At 40.4% G+C, this 18,314-nt stretch overlaps 1 protein-coding gene across 1 annotated transcript in view; it reads left to right on the top strand.

Moving 5' to 3' along the window:
- The window catches only part of LOC105390255 (neural cell adhesion molecule 2), a 119,602-nt gene extending 104,966 nt beyond the window's left edge, over positions 1 to 14,636 (top strand). The window contains exons 2-11 of the mRNA XM_038118989.2: positions 3,613 to 3,725; positions 6,328 to 6,520; positions 8,151 to 8,285; positions 9,127 to 9,282; positions 11,342 to 11,435; positions 11,821 to 11,920; positions 12,423 to 12,581; positions 13,254 to 13,368; positions 13,877 to 13,978; positions 14,293 to 14,636. Of these exons, the coding sequence (XP_037974917.2) occupies positions 3,613 to 3,725; positions 6,328 to 6,520; positions 8,151 to 8,285; positions 9,127 to 9,282; positions 11,342 to 11,435; positions 11,821 to 11,920; positions 12,423 to 12,581; positions 13,254 to 13,368; positions 13,877 to 13,978; positions 14,293 to 14,489 (1,364 nt within the window). The 3' untranslated portion in view covers positions 14,490 to 14,636. The remainder of the gene's footprint in view (positions 1 to 3,612; positions 3,726 to 6,327; positions 6,521 to 8,150; positions 8,286 to 9,126; positions 9,283 to 11,341; positions 11,436 to 11,820; positions 11,921 to 12,422; positions 12,582 to 13,253; positions 13,369 to 13,876; positions 13,979 to 14,292) is intronic.
- The last annotated feature ends 3,678 nt before the right edge of the window (positions 14,637 to 18,314 follow it).

Genomic DNA, 18,314 nt, shown 5'->3' with positions numbered 1-18,314 from the left:
ATCTCCTTGTATTAAAGTTCCCAAATGCACGACAGCTCTCGTTCATTCCTTTTTCGTCAGTATAGAGCAACCCTCTTGAGTGGCGTCTAGGATAATAAATCACTGTGACAGGTATTAGGAGGCCCACCTTAAATGCTTCCGCAGTTTTGGCGCTAGCACAGAATATTATATTTGAGAGTTAGCTAGCTACTTTCGAATAAGCCCCTGTTCCACAATGTCTGGTTAGTCGCTACCTGTCGGATAAAATACATGCTGTCACTGTCTAAAAAATAATAACAGAGAGTGACAGCATGTATTTTATCCGTCAGGTAGCCACTAACCAGACATTTTGAAACAGACCCTAAATATGATTAAGGTACTACGTACCTTGTACGTATGTTTATTGAATGTTTCATGTAAGAGTACTACCGTACATTTTAATAAGATCAAGTACCTACCTATACTGAAAAGTATAAAGAAAAATTAATGAACATAATTATGAAGACTTACAGTTTTGTTAATGTAACATTTTATTTCCTATCTTAGCTTTATCTATATCTATAATTATCTTATATCCAATAAACCGTCCTATAACCAAATATTCTAACCAACTATAATACAGGCAGGCACTACATAACAGTTTTTTTTGCTCCTCCTATAAAACTTAATGTGCGAATATTTTCACCAAGAAATAAGACAGAAACGGTAACTTCCCGAACTATTCCCACCTGCCGAGCCTTTGACGTTTCGGCCGCACTCCAGCATAGGTTTTGTTCTACAAACTTCCTATTTTATTCCAAAACTTGGGTTAACTTTTCACCCGAGTTCCTTCGATGACTGAGGAATACTTAACAAGTTTTCCTTCTCATTGTTAAGAAAGTAATCAGGGTGTTGAGTCTGCTTTCTTAATGACGTCGCTGCGACACTGACACTTGAGGCTTTCTTTTGAGTAGTCAAGAAGGGCTAGCACGGGGTGCAAGACGCGCACATCAAGATGTGACTAAATTTATCCGACACGCTCGCTCTCGAGGCCGCGCTATGTGAATGAGTGCGATGCAAAACTTTTATCACATATTGATGTGCACGTCTTGTGCCCCTCGTTGGCATTTTATTTAGGCCATTTATTTTGTCATGCTTGCACTTATAGCCATGTGAACTGAGTAAGCGGGATAGTGATGCTGTTCAGCTTTACGTATATTTTTAGATATAACAACAATCAACTGAGATATAACTATTTTCTAACTAACTCTTGTCCCGAACACTTAACAAACAGTTAAAAAAAACATGAAAGAAAATAGATTTTGCTTATTTTAGATATAATTTAAGGCTTCTTCGTTAATCTTCAGGTAAAATTACGCGTAGCGAAAGCATAAATTATGCGTCAAACATGGCTTTTCAATTTTGTTGCTGTATAAAATGATTAATTATGGTTGTCGCTGTTAGAAAATGTTTATTTTGCTAAATTCATCGACGGAGCAGTTAGCACTGTTCTGTCGTTCGAGATTATACAGGATGTTTAAAAAAACTCCGAAAGCGGTAGATTTGAAAAACTGTTCCATGTCTTTTGAAAAAAAAAATAAGTAGGTTGTCCGTAGAAACTTTGTTATTCACGTGAATTTTCACGTGAGGGGAATTAACTTTATTTTTCACGAATTTCCATAAGTTGTCGTCCAAATTAATTTATTTACCCCCTTTCGTCTTGCTATACTACTTTTGCAACCCTGTGTAAATTGTTTTCTAAAGTAATTTGTACAAAAAGGTTTAATAAAAGTATTGATTGCATAAATGATATCCGGAAAACTTCGCTAATGTTGGTGCTAATGACGCCTTTCAGAAGTTTTACTTATAATTCTTCGCACGTGCCCTAGTTTCAGAAGTAACTAGTAGTACTTACTGTACCTTAGTCTCTCGTCTACGAGAGTATACGTAGCATTAAAAGTAAACAAAATTGCTATTTTCTTATTATTTTTTTTAAAACCTCTAAGTGGGCAGATTTGATCTTCACGTTTTTTTTATTACAAAAAATAAAATACTTATTTCTCCTTTCAATACTCGATCCAAAACAAAGGAAAGGTTGGCAGTGGCACGGTAAATGTAAAGTTTGGTAGGTTATATTCTGACTAAGTACCTTTTCATTAATGCAAAATGTATTGTGAAGAAAAATCGATCACAAATATGCGTCCACCATTGCTACGCCTCCGTAGCACGTGCTACGAACACATCGTGCGTCGTAGCAGGTTCGTAGCAAATATTAAATTTTGAGGGAAGCTGCCATGAAATTATATTTGAAAAGTATTTTACACATTGTAGGTATTTACCCGACTGCCGAAGTAGGAGGGTAATGTTTTTCGATTGTATGTTTGTATGTATGTATGTTTGTCTGTTTCTTTGTTCCCTCCTGTAGCCTAAACGGCTTGATAGATATTGATGTATGAGGTATCGTTAGAAGCGTATTGATTGCGCGATGGTTATAGGCTAAAACAAGTGAACTTTCATAGTATCCTCCTGACCCCGAGAGGTATAAATGTATACACTGATATTAAATTTAAAAAAATATTTTTTTTTACTACTGAACTGTTTTGTCACTTTGTCAAAGAACAATCTGTTTAAGGGATAGGAACTTTATAAAACTTTAAATGAATAACAGGGATACTCCATAAAACTTTTAATATAGGTATTTTTAAACTATATATATATTTTTTTTCAATGTCCTACTCATAGCACGCCAGGTGTCAGGAGGGTATATAGGAGCACAAGGCTAACTATATCTTAATCGCTTGATTTATTCCGGTATTACTTCAATACCGGTATTGAAAAAAGCGTCGATTTTGTCCCGGATCCCGGTATTACGCAATACCGGTATTGCGGTATTGCATGCCCTAGTAGGGTATGAAATGAAAGGGCTTGTGAAGCACATTACAAAAATATGCATATTGTAGGTATTTAAATCACAAAACCAAAATTATTGAAATAAAAAATTTTCATAAAATAAAACCCGACTACTGACATAAAATTTCATAAAATAAAAACAACTAAAAAGTTACAAATAAAAAATATAATTATAAACAAACAAAAAAATATAATTATAAACAAACAAAAAACCCGACTGCAGCAAACCAGTATCGCAGGCGGGGACCAAGCGATACTTTCCATTAACATTGGGTCTTGTTTTCATCTTTTTAGCGTGCAGTCGGGTTTTTTGTTTGTTTATAATTATATTTATTTTTTTAAAGTAAATTACAAGTGCACGATAATATATATAACAAGACAATTAGATATTACGTCAAGCCTTGTAGCACGGGACGTAGACGAGTATGACAAATGATGTGTGTTTTAAATAATATGACGCCACGATAACTCACACCGCGCGTTACAGTTACACCCTTTCTCATTCTCATATACCTACAATACAATTCAATAAACTTTATTTGCACACCATAAAATAACTTAAATCTCACTTAATTAACAGAAATGCACAAATGGCGGTCTTATCGCTAAAAGCGATCTCTTCCAGACAACCGTTGTAACTAAGAAAATATAAAACATAAAAAGAGATCTATGTCCTATGCTCACCAACATTGCATTGGCACATACTTGCAACAGCTATACACCGTTTTTTTCCTTATTTTCCAGTAGTGGCATTCGGTGAGGACAATGAACCCAGTCTGCGAGTCATCCCCAAGTCGACCGTGTACAATGTTGGTGAGAAGAAGGCTATTTACTGCGAAGGAATGAATCTGAAAGAGGTACGTTATGGTCACAATTAGTTCATAATTTTTATGAGAGTATATTAGGCGAACCCTAGTCCTACAATAATATTGTGCAATATGTAGATGGTGCAATAAGATTGAATGGCGTTTTGAATCCAAATGACGTTTTCACAATCTTCAATATTAACCCTAGACGATGAATTATATTATTGCACAATTTTCAATATTGCGCAATATAATTGATCGTCTAGGGGGCTCCTTAGGGTGCAAATAGGCGGCGGAAGACAGGTTCGAAGGAGGTCACTCTATGTGGCGAAAAACTAAGTTTCAGAGAGCTGCTACGCGAACGTAAACGTGCCGATAGCACGACAGCTCTTGTTCGTTCGTTTTTTGTCAGTGTAAAGTAACCCTCCAGCAGATAACACTACAATTTCCATAGAAACCATAAAAATTTGAATAATTTAACCTATTCGGAATCAGAAGTGTATCCGCGGTGACACTGCCGGCGTTCCTGGCCTCAGCTCACAGCACCTCTGACCTCTATGGAAAAATTATTTACCCATCACTTGGTGATGTTGAGGTCACGTGCTTGGCTGAGGCGAGGAACGCATGGCTGGATGTTACTGGCCGGAGCCAAAGTCTCCCGATTGTGCCTGGCTCGCAGAGGCTCTGGGACGAGCCACTCTGTACACAGGTCCAAAAAAACCTTACAGACTCGGCACAAAACCCTGCAGAGCGAACCCGTCTCATGGCGGCTGCGGAGCCGGAGTCAGGGTACTGGCTACATGCTCTCCCGTCAACCATCTTAGGGACCCATACCTTGACAGGTCAACTTTCTCGTTGGCAATCAGCCTGAGACTTGGCGCCAAAATAAATGAGCCACACCGCTGTCGTTGCGGCGGTGGCGTCGATGAGATGGGCCACCACGGCCTAGCGTGTCAGCGCAGCGCAGGCCGGCTGTCGCGTCACGCCGCCCTGAATGACGTCATCCGCCGAGCTCTTGCCAGTGCTGGCGTCCCGGCCGTACTGGAGCCCACCGGAGTGCGCGCGACGACGGCAAGAGGCCGGACGGAATGACGCTCATTCCTTGGAAGAACGGGCGGCCGCTGGTATGGGATGCCACATGCGTTGACACTTTGGCACAGTCACACCTACCAGTGACCGCGACCAAGGCAGGTGTGGTGGCAGCGACGGCTGAGGCGGCAAAAAGGCGCAAGTATGCAGCCCTAGGACACGGCTACATGTTTGTGCCTTTCGGCGTAGAGACGCTGGGTCCGTGGGGGCCGGATGCAAAACTTATATACAAGGAAATTGCGACACGGCTGATCGACGCCTCCGGCGACCAAAGGGCTGGCACATACCTAGGACAAAGCGGGGCAATGCGGCCAGCCTCTTGGGAACCTTGCGAAACGACGGCGGTAACCTACAAAATATTTTTTATGTATTAAGGTAGGTACTAGGTAGTTAGGTAGTTTTATTATATTTTAATATTTATAGGTACTATTTTAGTTTAGGTTTGTTAGTCGTAGATCACATTTTATCCTGTTTTATTTATATATAAAAGTATTTCGCCTCCATTAATAATAAATTACCTATTCGTAAATTCAATAAAAGTATATTGATAATTTTCAGCTGAAAATTATCTTAATTGATCTAATTATTTCTACTCGTACATTGTACGCTGTGAATAATCAATAGTAACGGAAAACTACAATACAAATGTAATATTCATAGAAAACTTCATTGAATTAATTGTTTCAACAAACTATCATTTGGTTTCAGTGATATTAATTGTCAATACATAGGAATTTACTTTGATTTCATTCATTTAAATATTATTTATAAACATAAGCCCGCATCAATTTAATCAAACTGTATTTACAAATGCCATATCGAGTTTTCAAATACAAAGGCATTTATTTTATTACTGCCTTGCTTTTGTAATTTTAAAACGAGCGTCCGTGCGTAATAATGTAAAGCTCGGTTTACATGGCTGAAGGCCCTCAATTCTCAAAAGCACTTGTCTATTTTTCAACAACAACTAACGGCACACACCACAACAAGAGTGCAGCAATGACAACGCTTTCTGTATCTTTATACCTCCCGAGCTCCGGAGCAATGAAAAGTTACAGTTAATATTCCGATGCGCTATTAGATGTAATTCAATATTGCAGACGGCATCATTAAGCTAGACTTTTCCGTTGAGGAGTAATTTGGTATTATTGCTGCTGGAAGTATTCACACACACACACACACACACACACACACTCACGCCTTGTACTAATGTACTCGCTTGCGGGGTAGGCAGATGTGCATTGCTGCACCCACTTTTCGCCAGAGTGTTATGTTAGTCCCAATGTAATAGGGGGCGGGCCTATTGCCATTTTTCGGGCATATCCAAGACCCGAGAACAAATATCTGTGTTTAAACAAATATCTGCCCCAGCGATCGAACCCGGGACCTTCGGCTCAGTAGTCAGGGTCACTAACCACTACGCCACTCGGTCGTCATATTCATTGCTCGTATTTATACATCAAATAAATTATAACCTTTGCATCCTCTTAACATAACATATTTATCTAGTCAGAAAACTTTAGCCATGACTCCACTAACAACATCTCCTGCACACCTATTCCAGAGGATCGAGTGGTACAGCCCGTCCAAAGCCATGGTGGGCGCGCGGACGTCCAAGAACAACCGGGTGTACGTGGAACGGATGAAGAACGACAGCCTCATCCCCATCATCATCCAGAGCGCGCAGCTGGAGGACAGCGGCAACTGGACCTGTCGGTCTGGGGAGCTGAGCGAGACTATCGAGATCTTGGTCGGAGGTTTGTATATTAGTCAATTTGGTGTAGGGCTAGCACAGGATGCAAGACGCGAACGTCAAGACGTGACAAAAGTTTTGAATTGCGCTCACTCACATCGCGCGGCTTCGAGAGCAATCGTGACATTAGTCATTTTAACGTGTCAAAACGTGACAAAAGTTATGCATCGAGCTTATTCACTTCGCGCGGCCTCGCGAGCAAGTGTGGTGTAGAACTGAGCGAGCGGACGTCCTAGAACAACCGCGTATACGGTCAGGTGCAGAGAAACCTGACCCCCTCTCATAGTAACAATGTTACTGAAATAATGTGGAGCGGATGAAGAACGACAGCCTCATCCCCATCATCATCCAGAGCGCAGCTGGAGGACAGCGGCAACTGGACCTGTCGGTCTGGGGAGCTGAGTGAGACTATTGAGATCTTGGTCGGAGGTTTGTAAAATGGTCCTTTTAACTAGCACCGCATAGGGTTGCAAGACGCGACCAATCTTTTGCATCGCACGGCTTCGAGAGCAAGCGCGATGGAAGTGCGCGTCTTGCGCCCCATGCTAGGTTAAGTGATTGTGCAATTTATTTTCTGTTTTAACTTTGAGAATCTTTGCAAAGTACAATTTACCTTTATCTTCAGATGATAGCGTCCATTTTCACATGATTTAATGAATGCGTGTATATGAATTTGTAAGGATGAATTTAATAAAATAGTGCTTATTTATAAAAGGTATTTCGAACTCCTGTCGTCGCGTGGTTATGTCACATTCCACCCGCGCTATCCTCCAAAGGACTGCACTTATTGTCTTTATCAGATGAATGTACTTATACCTTATTTGTATCGTCACTGAAAATTGTAGCTGAAATTGGTTCTGACTGATTATTTATCATTATTCCTTTATGAGTGCGAGAGGGCTGCGAGCACGTCCGGGCACGTTGGTTGAATAACAAACATAACTGATGTGGCCAATTTCCGACGTTTTTGTATGGATACGTATTACTTATAGATAGTTACATTATATTTTCACAAATTATGAAGATCGGAACGAGTAGGTAGGTGTATTGATATCCTAAACCACTTCCTGAATAGTGAATGAAAATGTAACTGTCTAAATTGGACCATCAAAGTTTTGCCTGTTCACCCTTTACATTACAACACCGTTAACCAGTTATTTTTCTACTTAGCGTGTCAGTAACAAACACGTAAGCTGAACTAGGGTTTTTAACCGTGGTAAGAGGATTTGCTAGTCGGATCAGTTTTCAGTGTCTGGCTGCGTAGTGACAGTGACACGTATACGTGCAGTTGCTACATCACTCGCGTGGCTCCTATCATGCACCTTAAAGGTAAGCGTCCACAACGGGCGCATCGCGTTCGGTACCTATTCTTTATATATAAATTCTTACAAGTCCTTCCACTTCATCGGCATCTCTGACACCTTTTCTTCATACATTTATGAAAAGAAAATCTGTTTATCCGATACATACGATGCCGATGGGTGGACGCTTACCTTAATTAATCAGTTTACCACACGCGACAGAACCGACCACATTCTCTTACAGTCTTCACAATTCGACGATACAATCAAAACACCTACATCTGCCCACAACTGTTTACAAACCTCTCACTCTCTCCTCATCTCTCATTCCAGAGAAAGTGTACCTGAAAGTCCGCAACCAGACCATAGACGGGGAGGAGGGCAAGCCGGCGCGGCTGAGCTGCGAGGCGCGAGGCAGCCCCGCGCCCGTCGTGCAGTGGTACAAGGACATGGTGCCTATATCTGCAGGTGGGTCTTATGTTTTATAGATAACTAGCTGTTCCCGCGCGCTTCGCTTCGCCTTAAAAAGTTTTCCCGTGGGAATTCCGGGATAAAAAGAAGCCTATGTTCTTTCCCAGGGTCTAGACCGTATGTATACCAAATTTCATTCAAATCCGTTCAGTAGTTTTGGCGTGAAAGAGTAACAGACAGACAGACAGACACAGTTACTTTCGCATTTATAATATTAGTTAGGATTTGGCTCCTATTGCTTGCCTAAGACCGGACAGGCAGGAGGATTGCTTAGCGCTTCAAGCTCGAGACAAAAAACCAACATGTTTCTTCCCTTCAATTCATGCTAAGCGACTAGTTAGGATCCAAGCGCGCAATGCGGCAGTTCACGAAGATTCTAGAACGTTCCTTTTACTGAGCTACTCGCTTGGTGACTCGCTAGGCGCTAAGTAAATCTACTGCCTATGCGAAGGCAGCCTTAGGCTGCGACCGGACAGGTAGGCGGTTTGCTTATCGCCTACTAGCGAGACACCTAGCGAGTAGCTAAGTAAAACAAACGTTCTAAAATCTGTAGGACCGTGTCGTCCGCTCAGGGTGGTTAGCGCCTAGATAGTCTCTTAGCGTGTTTCAGTGCGGATGGTCCTAAATATTTCAGAAAGCTATTAGGATGTATCAACTGGAACTTCACCTCATCACATCAACTTTGCATTGTCTTCTTGCCAATTTATTCAATATCTCTAAGGTTCTACACTTATGTTTGTCGTACATAACGTCATGACCTTCAGTATAAAACCCGTTAACCCCACAATACTCTCTCCCAAAACCAGCTTATACCAACAACCCTTCTCTCTCATTCCAGAAAACCGCGCCAAGTACATAATGAAAGAGAAAGCCGGCAACTACCAGCTGGAGATCCGCAACCTGAACCACCTGGACTCGGGGGAGTACGTGTGCAAGGTCACGCAGGAGGCTCTGTCGCACTACACCGACAAGCGCTACCAGCTCGTCGTGCAACGTGAGTTGTTGTAGTACCGCGCGCCGCCCACAGATGGTGCTAAACTAAATATAATCATATTGTAGTACCGCGCGCCGCCGACAGATGGCGCTAAAGTAAATATAATCATATAGTAGTACAGCGCACTGCCGACAGATGGCGCTAAAGTAAATATAATCATATAGTAGTACAGCGCGCTGCCGTCAGATGGCGCTAAACTAAATATAATAGTACAGCGCGCCGCCGACAGATGGCGCTAAATTAAATATAATCATATTGTGGTACCCTGCGCCACCGACAGATGGCGCTAAAGTAAATATAATCATAGAGATCCGTAACCTGAACCACCTGGACCCCGGGGAGTATGTGTGCAAGGTCACGCAGGAGGCTCTGTCGCACTACACCGACAAGCGCTACCAGCTCGTCGTGCAACGTGAGTTGTTGTAGTACCGCGCGCCGCCCACAGATGGCGCTAAACTAAATATAATCATATTGTAGTACCGCGCGCCGCCGACAGATGGCGCTAAAGTAAATATAATCATATAGTAGTACAGCGCACTGCCGACAGATGGCGCTAAAGTAAATATAATCATATAGTAGTACAGCGCGCTGCCGTCAGATGGCGCTAAACTAAATATAATAGTACAGCGCGCCGCCGACAGATGGCGCTAAATTAAATATAATCATATTGTGGTACCCTGCGCCACCGACAGATGGCGCTAAAGTAAATATAATCATAGAGATCCGTAACCTGAACCACCTGGACCCCGGGGAGTATGTGTGCAAGGTCTCGCAGGAGGCTCTGTCGCACTACACCGACAAGCGCTACCAGCTCGTCGTGCAACGTGAGTTGTTGTAGTACCGCGCGCCGCCGGCAGATGGCGCTAAACTAAATATAATCTTATTTTAGTAATGTACGCCACCGTCAGATGGCGCTAAACTAAACATAATCATATTGTAGTACCACGCGCCGCCGACAGATGGCGCTAAACTAAATATAATCATATTGAAGTACCCTTCCACCTGCACTCGGGAAGACTTACTCCAGGCCAACCAGAATGCTATTTAAAACTTCGCGACAAATTTAAAAATTCGCATGTTCACTGAAACGAAAGAAGAAGAAGAAGATTGTAGTACCGCGCGCCGCCGACAGATGGCGCGAAACTTAATATAATCATAGAGTGACGCAACCTGAACCATCTGGACTCGGGGGTGTACGTGTGCAAGGTCACGCAGGAGGCTCTCTCGCACTACACCGACAAGCGCTACCAGCTCGTCGTGCAACGTGAGTTGTTGAAGTTCCGTGCGCCGCCGAAAGATGGCGCTAAATTAAATATAATAGTACCGCGCTCTATGGTAGATGGCGCTAAATTTAATAGTACCGCGCGCTGCCGACAGATGGCGCTAAAATAAATATAATCATAGAGTGACGCAACCTGAACCACCTGGACTCGGGGGAGTACGTGTGCAAGGTCACGCAGGAGGCTCTCTCGCACTACACCGACAAGCGCTACCAGCTCGTCGTGCAACGTGAGTTGTCGTAGTACCGCGGACCGCCGACAGATGGCACTAAAATTAATACAGGGTGTTGCAAAAAGGGTATACTAAGCCGAAATCTGCATTTGCAGCATGGTATATCTAAGCCCGAAACTGAAATCAGAATTTAAAAATTCGCGAAATTCATAGAGTGAGGCAACCTGAACCACCTGAACTCGGGGGAGTACGTGTGCAAGGTCACGCAGGAGGCTCTGTCGCACTACACCGACAAGCGCTACCAGCTCGTCGTGCTGTTGTTGTAGTGCCGCGCGCCGCCGACAGATGGCGCTAAACTAAATATAATCATATTATAGTACCGCGCGCCGCCCACAGATTGTCGCTAAACTAAGAGAGCATTCGAATACTACATATAGTATGGTAAACTGAACGAAGCCATGCTAAAACTAAAGAGCTTCAAATAATCCAACGCACAGTTATCTTATATGTAGGTATGTCCATTAAATTATAGATTAGGAGAGCCACAAACATCATTTTGTACAGTGTTTATTCGTTTATTAATTTGTTGAATGTTTACCATTTCCAGATAAGCCGCTGTTGGTGGACCAGCCCATTCAAGAGGAGAACATGTACATAACCAAATATAAAACACAAGAAATTTACGCGATACTTAATGAAACGTAAGTATAAATAGTAACTTAATTTATAAAATATAGCTGTTCCCGCGAGTTGGAAGGACGAAGTCGCCAAAGACCTGAAAGAGCTGGAAGTGTCCGACTGGTCAGAATTGGCACAGAAAAGTGAAGATTGGCGCACTTTAATGTTGGAGGCCAAGATCCACTTCGGGTCGCTGAGCCAGCGACCGAACCAGTAGTAGTAGTAGTAGTAATGTTCCCGCGAGTTAAGGGAGACTTGTACAATACATTTCAACGTATTTAAATGTCTTGCTTTGACACTATACCGTCAAAGCAAGCGAGCAATACATTTAAATATGTTTAAATGTCTCGTGCAAGTCTCCTTTAATGTGTTAACTAAACTAAAGTTACAATAATTACTACATTTCAGTAAGAACATAAGCTGCAACACCATCGCGAATCCTCCTCCTGAGTTCGAGTGGCACCGCCGCAAGGACGGCTTTGACGAGCGCATCCCCGACGGAGACACGGTATGTCATCAACATCGTCTTCGTCAGCTGCTGACAGTCCGCCCATTCCTTTAAGGAACCCTGCGCACTCTCTGCTGCCGCAACTCTGGCTGCGCAGCCAAGCTGCCTAGTGCACGGGGACCTTAACTGTCGAGAACTAGTAACTTGGCGTAATTGATTTTAAAAATAAGATCGAAGAAAAAACGTGTAATTTTATGTTTATAAAATGGACGTGTGTAACTTACATTCATCTTGATCAACCTGGTGCTATAGTATCGCATGACCCTAAAAATTAACGTACTTTTGTATTTATCTGTTCTCATAGTGTTTATCGGTTTTATCAAGGATCTTTATTTTATATTTTCAAAATCCCCTCGTAAAATTAAAGTTAATTAAAGTTTTTAACCTTAAATTTATATTTGGCTGCTTCAGTATACCCCTGTATTTCCCCTTGTGTCAGCTAAGTAAACCTTCGGCTCTGCTACTTTATTAATAAACGCTCCCAATTCACCAATCTCCGCAGATCGCCAAATCAGAAGACGGCATGTCGTCCGTGTTAACCCTTCGCATGTACGACGAGACGTACCTCGGCGAGTACAAGTGCTCCGCCAAGAACTCCAAGGGCTCTGTCTCCATCATCTTCCACGTCACGCTGGGGAACAAGCCCGAGCCTCCTGACTCTGTAAGTGGCTGTTTTAACAGCATGCGGATTTCATCACGCACGCGGGATGGACGCCATTTTCCCGTGTCTCGCGTGCATATTCCACACGTTACAATAAATACTTGTATGAACGCGTGCTGGGCAATTCCGCGTGCATGATCAAATAAATCCGCATGCTGTTAAAAACTGCCTAACCCTCTGATAGGGGTGCATGATAACAGTCTTCCTGTTTAGCCTAGCAACGGGCGGAAGAGGAGACAAAAGTTCTACGTCACGCTTGCTCTAATGTCACGTCTTGACATGCGCTCTTTGCACCCCGTGCTAGCCCTACTGATGTTCAGAGTAATCAGGGGAATCAGTGACTGGCGGTAATCAGACTAGCAGATCCTATAATTACGGTGGCTAGATTCGAACTCCTGTTTGTCACCAATACTAACATAAGAAGAAGAGAAGCCGAGCGAAAGAAAAGATAGAGCTGTGGTAGCTTAATCGGATAACATGCCCGTTGCCCGCTTCTCACCACAGAGGTTTATGTTCAGCAGTGGATGATAACGGTGATCTGACTATATTAAAATGCATACACTTAACCTCACTCTTACAGTGAATAATGGGATAAGCATAGGATTCCAGAATGACTGAACCAGATGCAAGATATTGTAAACTAACCTTCTTATCCTATATATACATTTCCAGGTGACAGTAATAAACAGCACGGTGAGCGACATCCTGTTCAACGTGACGTGCTCGAGCTGCCCGCTCGCCGAGGACTCGCAGGTGGCCGAGCAGCCCGAGAACCTCCGGGTTTTAGGTAACGAAGCATTTGTCTTGACTATTGAAGATCCGATAGACTATAAATACTAATGTTAGAGTAGAAAACGGAGGGAGAGGTGCTCTAAGTTTGTATGGAGTAGGCGTAGTAGCCAACCACCTTAGACTTACCCCCTTATTCATAAAAAAGTCATAGAATGCTTTAGCTATTCAACAGCTGCTAGCAATTTGTTCTTTGACAGAGAGGGACATAACAATTCAATAGCTAAAGTGTCCTATAACTTTTTTATGAATAAGGGGGTTAGATTTTATTTGAATAAGACAGGCCACGAATAGTGTGTCGTTCCGTGGTGGTCGATCAATGGTCAATCTGATTGACTATGTCTAGCAGTGAACGATTGTTGGCTGATACTGATGATACTATGGAATTTTTCTTACAGTAGTACTTTGTGCAATGCAATATTTTATATTCAGCTACAAGTTTTACAGTTTCAACGACAGCAAGTATTTCTATTAAGGGTTTAAATTATGTCTTGTTTCATTTCCAGGTTATTCCTTCCAACTGACCCCGGTGGTGGACGGGTACGTGGTGCCGGACTGGGACTCCGAGAGCGCCGTGGAGATACCCGTCGACATCTACGATCCTGACGGTTAGTTATTAACTATACGTCAATTAAAATCATATCAATATGGACCTGCTGGGACTTATAAATAACCCAAAAATGTGATGATGCATGAGATGGTGCCTCAAACTGGTGAATTAGGTACTAGACAGTGTAGACCATGAAAACATGCATGAATTAGATTTTGAAGGTTGAGTACGTCCTAAACTCCTAATCCATTACAATTTCTACCTACACTTCTAACACAGGTCTCATAAACAAAACAATTTACAGCCTAAGATGGTTCACTCATTTGGACCTTACCTGCCTATAATAATCATCATACACATTCTCTCCACCAGACACCCTCTTCTCCGTGGGTCCACTCCAGAACAGCACGTCATTCTACACGCGCGTGCGGTCGCGCAACGCCGCCGGCTTCTCCGAGTGGCTGGTCCTTGAGGAGCACCCGTCCACCACCAGCTCAGGAGTAACCGCCCTGCCGTCCTTGGTCTTAGCTTTGATGTATTTTGTCGCTGTATGTGTGGTTTTGCGTTAGATTGTCGAAAGTTCTTTTGCCGAGTTGCAGAAAGGAGCTAATCTCGGCATTAAAAGTATGTCTGGCTCTTTCTGTCCTTATAGGCACTTTCGAAGACAGCAATACATTTAATGCCGACATTAGCTTAAAGTTCCTTCTTGCAACTCAGTGCTATAGATTGGCAAGTTGCTTGGCGACCCTCCTTGCGGGGTGAAAGACGCGGAGGGGACGAGGTACCCAAGACGACAGCGGGTAGCGGGAGGGTAGCGGGGAACGGCAACGCGTGCACTGCATGTCATTGTTACGGCAGTCTCGGCCGCGCAGCCGAGGCGGCCACATGTCTAATATAGTCTGTCATAATTTGAGTGCGACCCACATGAGATCATTGATTCTGAGACCATTAGTCTTAGGATGAGTGTTGAGGCCTTTTTAATATTATCATTATATTATTATTAGGTATCTATAATTCGTCAACAAAATAACGTTAAAAACAACAAATCGTATAATGTCCCAATATAGGGGCTTCTTGTAGAACAGCGTACCGGATCAGTCATGCTACGCGGCTAAAGAGTTGGTACTGCGCAGTCAGATACGAAAAAGTAAACAACAAAGACGAAGAGTCCATATGACAGTGCGTCAGTTGTCAGTTCTTGTAACTAGGAAAGCAACCAAAATTTATGTGATTTAATGAAAGTAATTAATGAGCAAAACACAGAGAAAAATTACAAAACTGATGAAATTTTGAAAGAAAATGGTCATATCGTGCTTCGCCTACCCCCATACCACCTGGAATTAAATCCTATTGAACTTGTGTGGCGGTACGTGAAAGGCGAGCTCGCAAGAACTTCGATTGACTCTAACTTAGATAAAGAGATAAAAGACTTAGAGTTGCTTTTCTCTAATTATTCGCCTAAAAAGTGCAGAAATTGTGACGACCATGTCATAAAAAATTAAGACGAATATTATAAATCTGATTGAGTATTTGACGATGTATTGGACAGGTATGTTATTGTTTATTTATAATTTATTGTAAATTAAACATAAATTGGTTTTTGTCTTAGATTTATAATTGAAGTTAATGAAAACGATGATGAAGATGAGGATGACGACGACGATGAACAAGTTCAAACAGAGAGTGAACATGAAAGTGACATGGAAATTGATTTATAAAATAAAACACTTTTACATAAATAAATTCAAATTGGTAGATATTCTGAAGGTAAACATCCAAATTTTAATGCTGTCAAACTATAAATTTTAAGCTAAATATGACATTTACGGGAACAGTCATAGAATAAAATTTTACTTACGTCAGAAATAGTTACAAGCTATCGCGAGATTAATCCGGGCACACTTTTCTACGTGTGTAGCATGTCGTGCTACCTCGCCCCCGCCACTTCTTTCACCCCGCAAGGAGGGTCGCCAAGTAACTTGCCGCATTATAGTCTGTCATAGATTTTAGCTATTTCGGTTTGAATGCTGACATATTCTGGTTAGAATTCTTATTTGAAATGCAGGTTGCCGGTGGAATGATTATTTATTTATATCTGCAATGTATAAATTATGATGCAAAGTTCTAGGAAGAGTTTCGTAAATTGCACCCAATTTATTTAATTTTCATAACTAAAAAAATCATCCTGCATAGGTAAATGTAGGAAAGGTGAATTCTATTTCGTTTTGATTAAAAAAACGTTAAAGCTTTAAATGTTTATTGTAAAGTTTAATGTACCTATGCCATAAGGCAATCAGCTAATAATATTACCTATTACTCATCTGTGTGTTCAAGATGATTTTAGTACGGCAGAATTGTACCTAGTTTATTGTTGATTTGATTGAATTCGTCAGTTACAAAAGAGGAGTATGTATCAACTCACTTTATTAAACGAAAGAGTTTATGATAAGCAAAATCTGAAATGTAATTTAGGTGTTGTTTTCGCTATCATATTATAATTATGAAAAAATTATGTAAACGTGCAAAGCATGCATTTTTAAATCATAAATAATTTATTGATCGAGCACTGCAGGGATGACTGACAATATTATTGAATTAGTGTTATCAGTTATTGAGTATATGTGATAGTGTTCTAATAATTTATAAACACCTACTTCAATTAAGACCTAGCCTTTCTCTTGCCTTCTAAGTAATTTTGATCACAAAAAAAAAGTTATTTTGGCAAACGTTGTTTGGTATCTTCAATAGTACATAATCTTTTCAGGAAGCAATCCCTTACACTCTTTAATTTATTAAATTTACTTTAAATTGTAATAAAATATGAATAGTTTTAGCTAGATACTTTAATGTTGCTTTTGTTAAAACAATTTGATTGCTGTGTCGTTTTGTGTGGCTAATGACTGGAAATGTTATAAAATATTTGTAAGGTTAGCATTAAGGTACCTACCATTATTCATAAAGTCTTACCTTATTTTATTTTTGTAGATAGTAAAGAGAAAAAATCTTCGCGACAATGAGTTAACATTATTTAACTAATATCCTTATATAAAAAAAAAACATAACACATTTTGTGTGGCAATTATTAAATAAAAAAATACTCAGATACTTTAGTCAATTTAATAAAAAAGGCACCGAGCAAAAGTTTATCATTGTTTCAAAAAAGGTTTAACATTAATTTATAGTGCCTGAAAAGGTGAAAAAATTATCTTATTTAAAAACTGTCTATTCGCTTCCTGTCATCATTCAAATTATTCACGAAGAACTGGCCTAAGACTAAATACAGTAACATAGAAAGGCTTTTTATAAAATAAACATTAGCACAGGGTGTCACTAAAATTATACGTATTCATAAATAAAAAGAGTCATCAAAGACAGGAATATCATATTTCTTCAATAATCGTAGATTTTGGTACATCAATACGATGATTTAACGGTTGATTCGTTTACCAGTAATTACATTTAATAACCAAATTACAAATATTTGACCACTACGTCACTGACTTTGACATTCATTCTTGACTTTAAGAACACCCTGTGCTCTGTTAGTCCTTGAAGACTGATTTTCAGTAATCGTCCGATGCTATACAATAACTTTTTACCTTTAAATACTGACATGTTGCATTCTCATAATAATTTACTTAATATCGATGTTGGCTTAATATGTATAATTATAAATTTTATGAAAAAAATACATTGTTTAACGTTTTAATGAACCAGTTTATTACTATATTATACATAGAATTATTTTAATAGTAGGTAGAGCTTTATTTTAGTGATCTGGTTTCTGATTCGAGGTTTTAATATAATTAATATGTACCCTACGTCTGCATTTGTGTGAATGCCTCCTCACCCTGCATATAATTATGTATTTCCCGATCAGAAATCCGCCACTATAAAAAATAAATAAGATCCTGGCCATTGATAAATAATTTTACAACTACGGAAATAAAACCACAAACAATGTGTGTCTTTTGTGAATAAACTATCAATTTGTGTATATACTTATACTTAATATAAAGTTATATAAAACATACGAAACAATATTATAGACATTGTTTTCAATATTACTTCATCAACACTAAGTGTTCTTGTTTCTTATATATAATATAATAACTACATGCTTTGGTGTACATTTCACTACAGTCCACTTGGTATATTGATAACATACATAACTTAACTAGTTCTGTTCCTTAAATAAAGGGCTAAAATTGATTACATGTTGTTTTATTCTTGCCCCTGTTTTCATGCTTTAAAATATTATAGGTACATTCAAGTAACAAGAAACTAAAACTGAATACTATTTTACTCTATTACAAATAATACAACATCAGTTAACTGAATAAACGTAAATATAAGTAAAATAAGTAAATTAAAATAAGTTAAATTTCATTTAG

This window comes from Plutella xylostella, chromosome 12, assembly GCF_932276165.1.
Source record: "Plutella xylostella chromosome 12, ilPluXylo3.1, whole genome shotgun sequence".
In the NCBI taxonomy this organism is placed as follows: Eukaryota; Metazoa; Arthropoda; class Insecta; order Lepidoptera; family Plutellidae; genus Plutella; species Plutella xylostella.
Note: the sequence above shows the minus strand (reverse complement) of the source record. Positions and strands in the feature narration are given on the sequence as shown.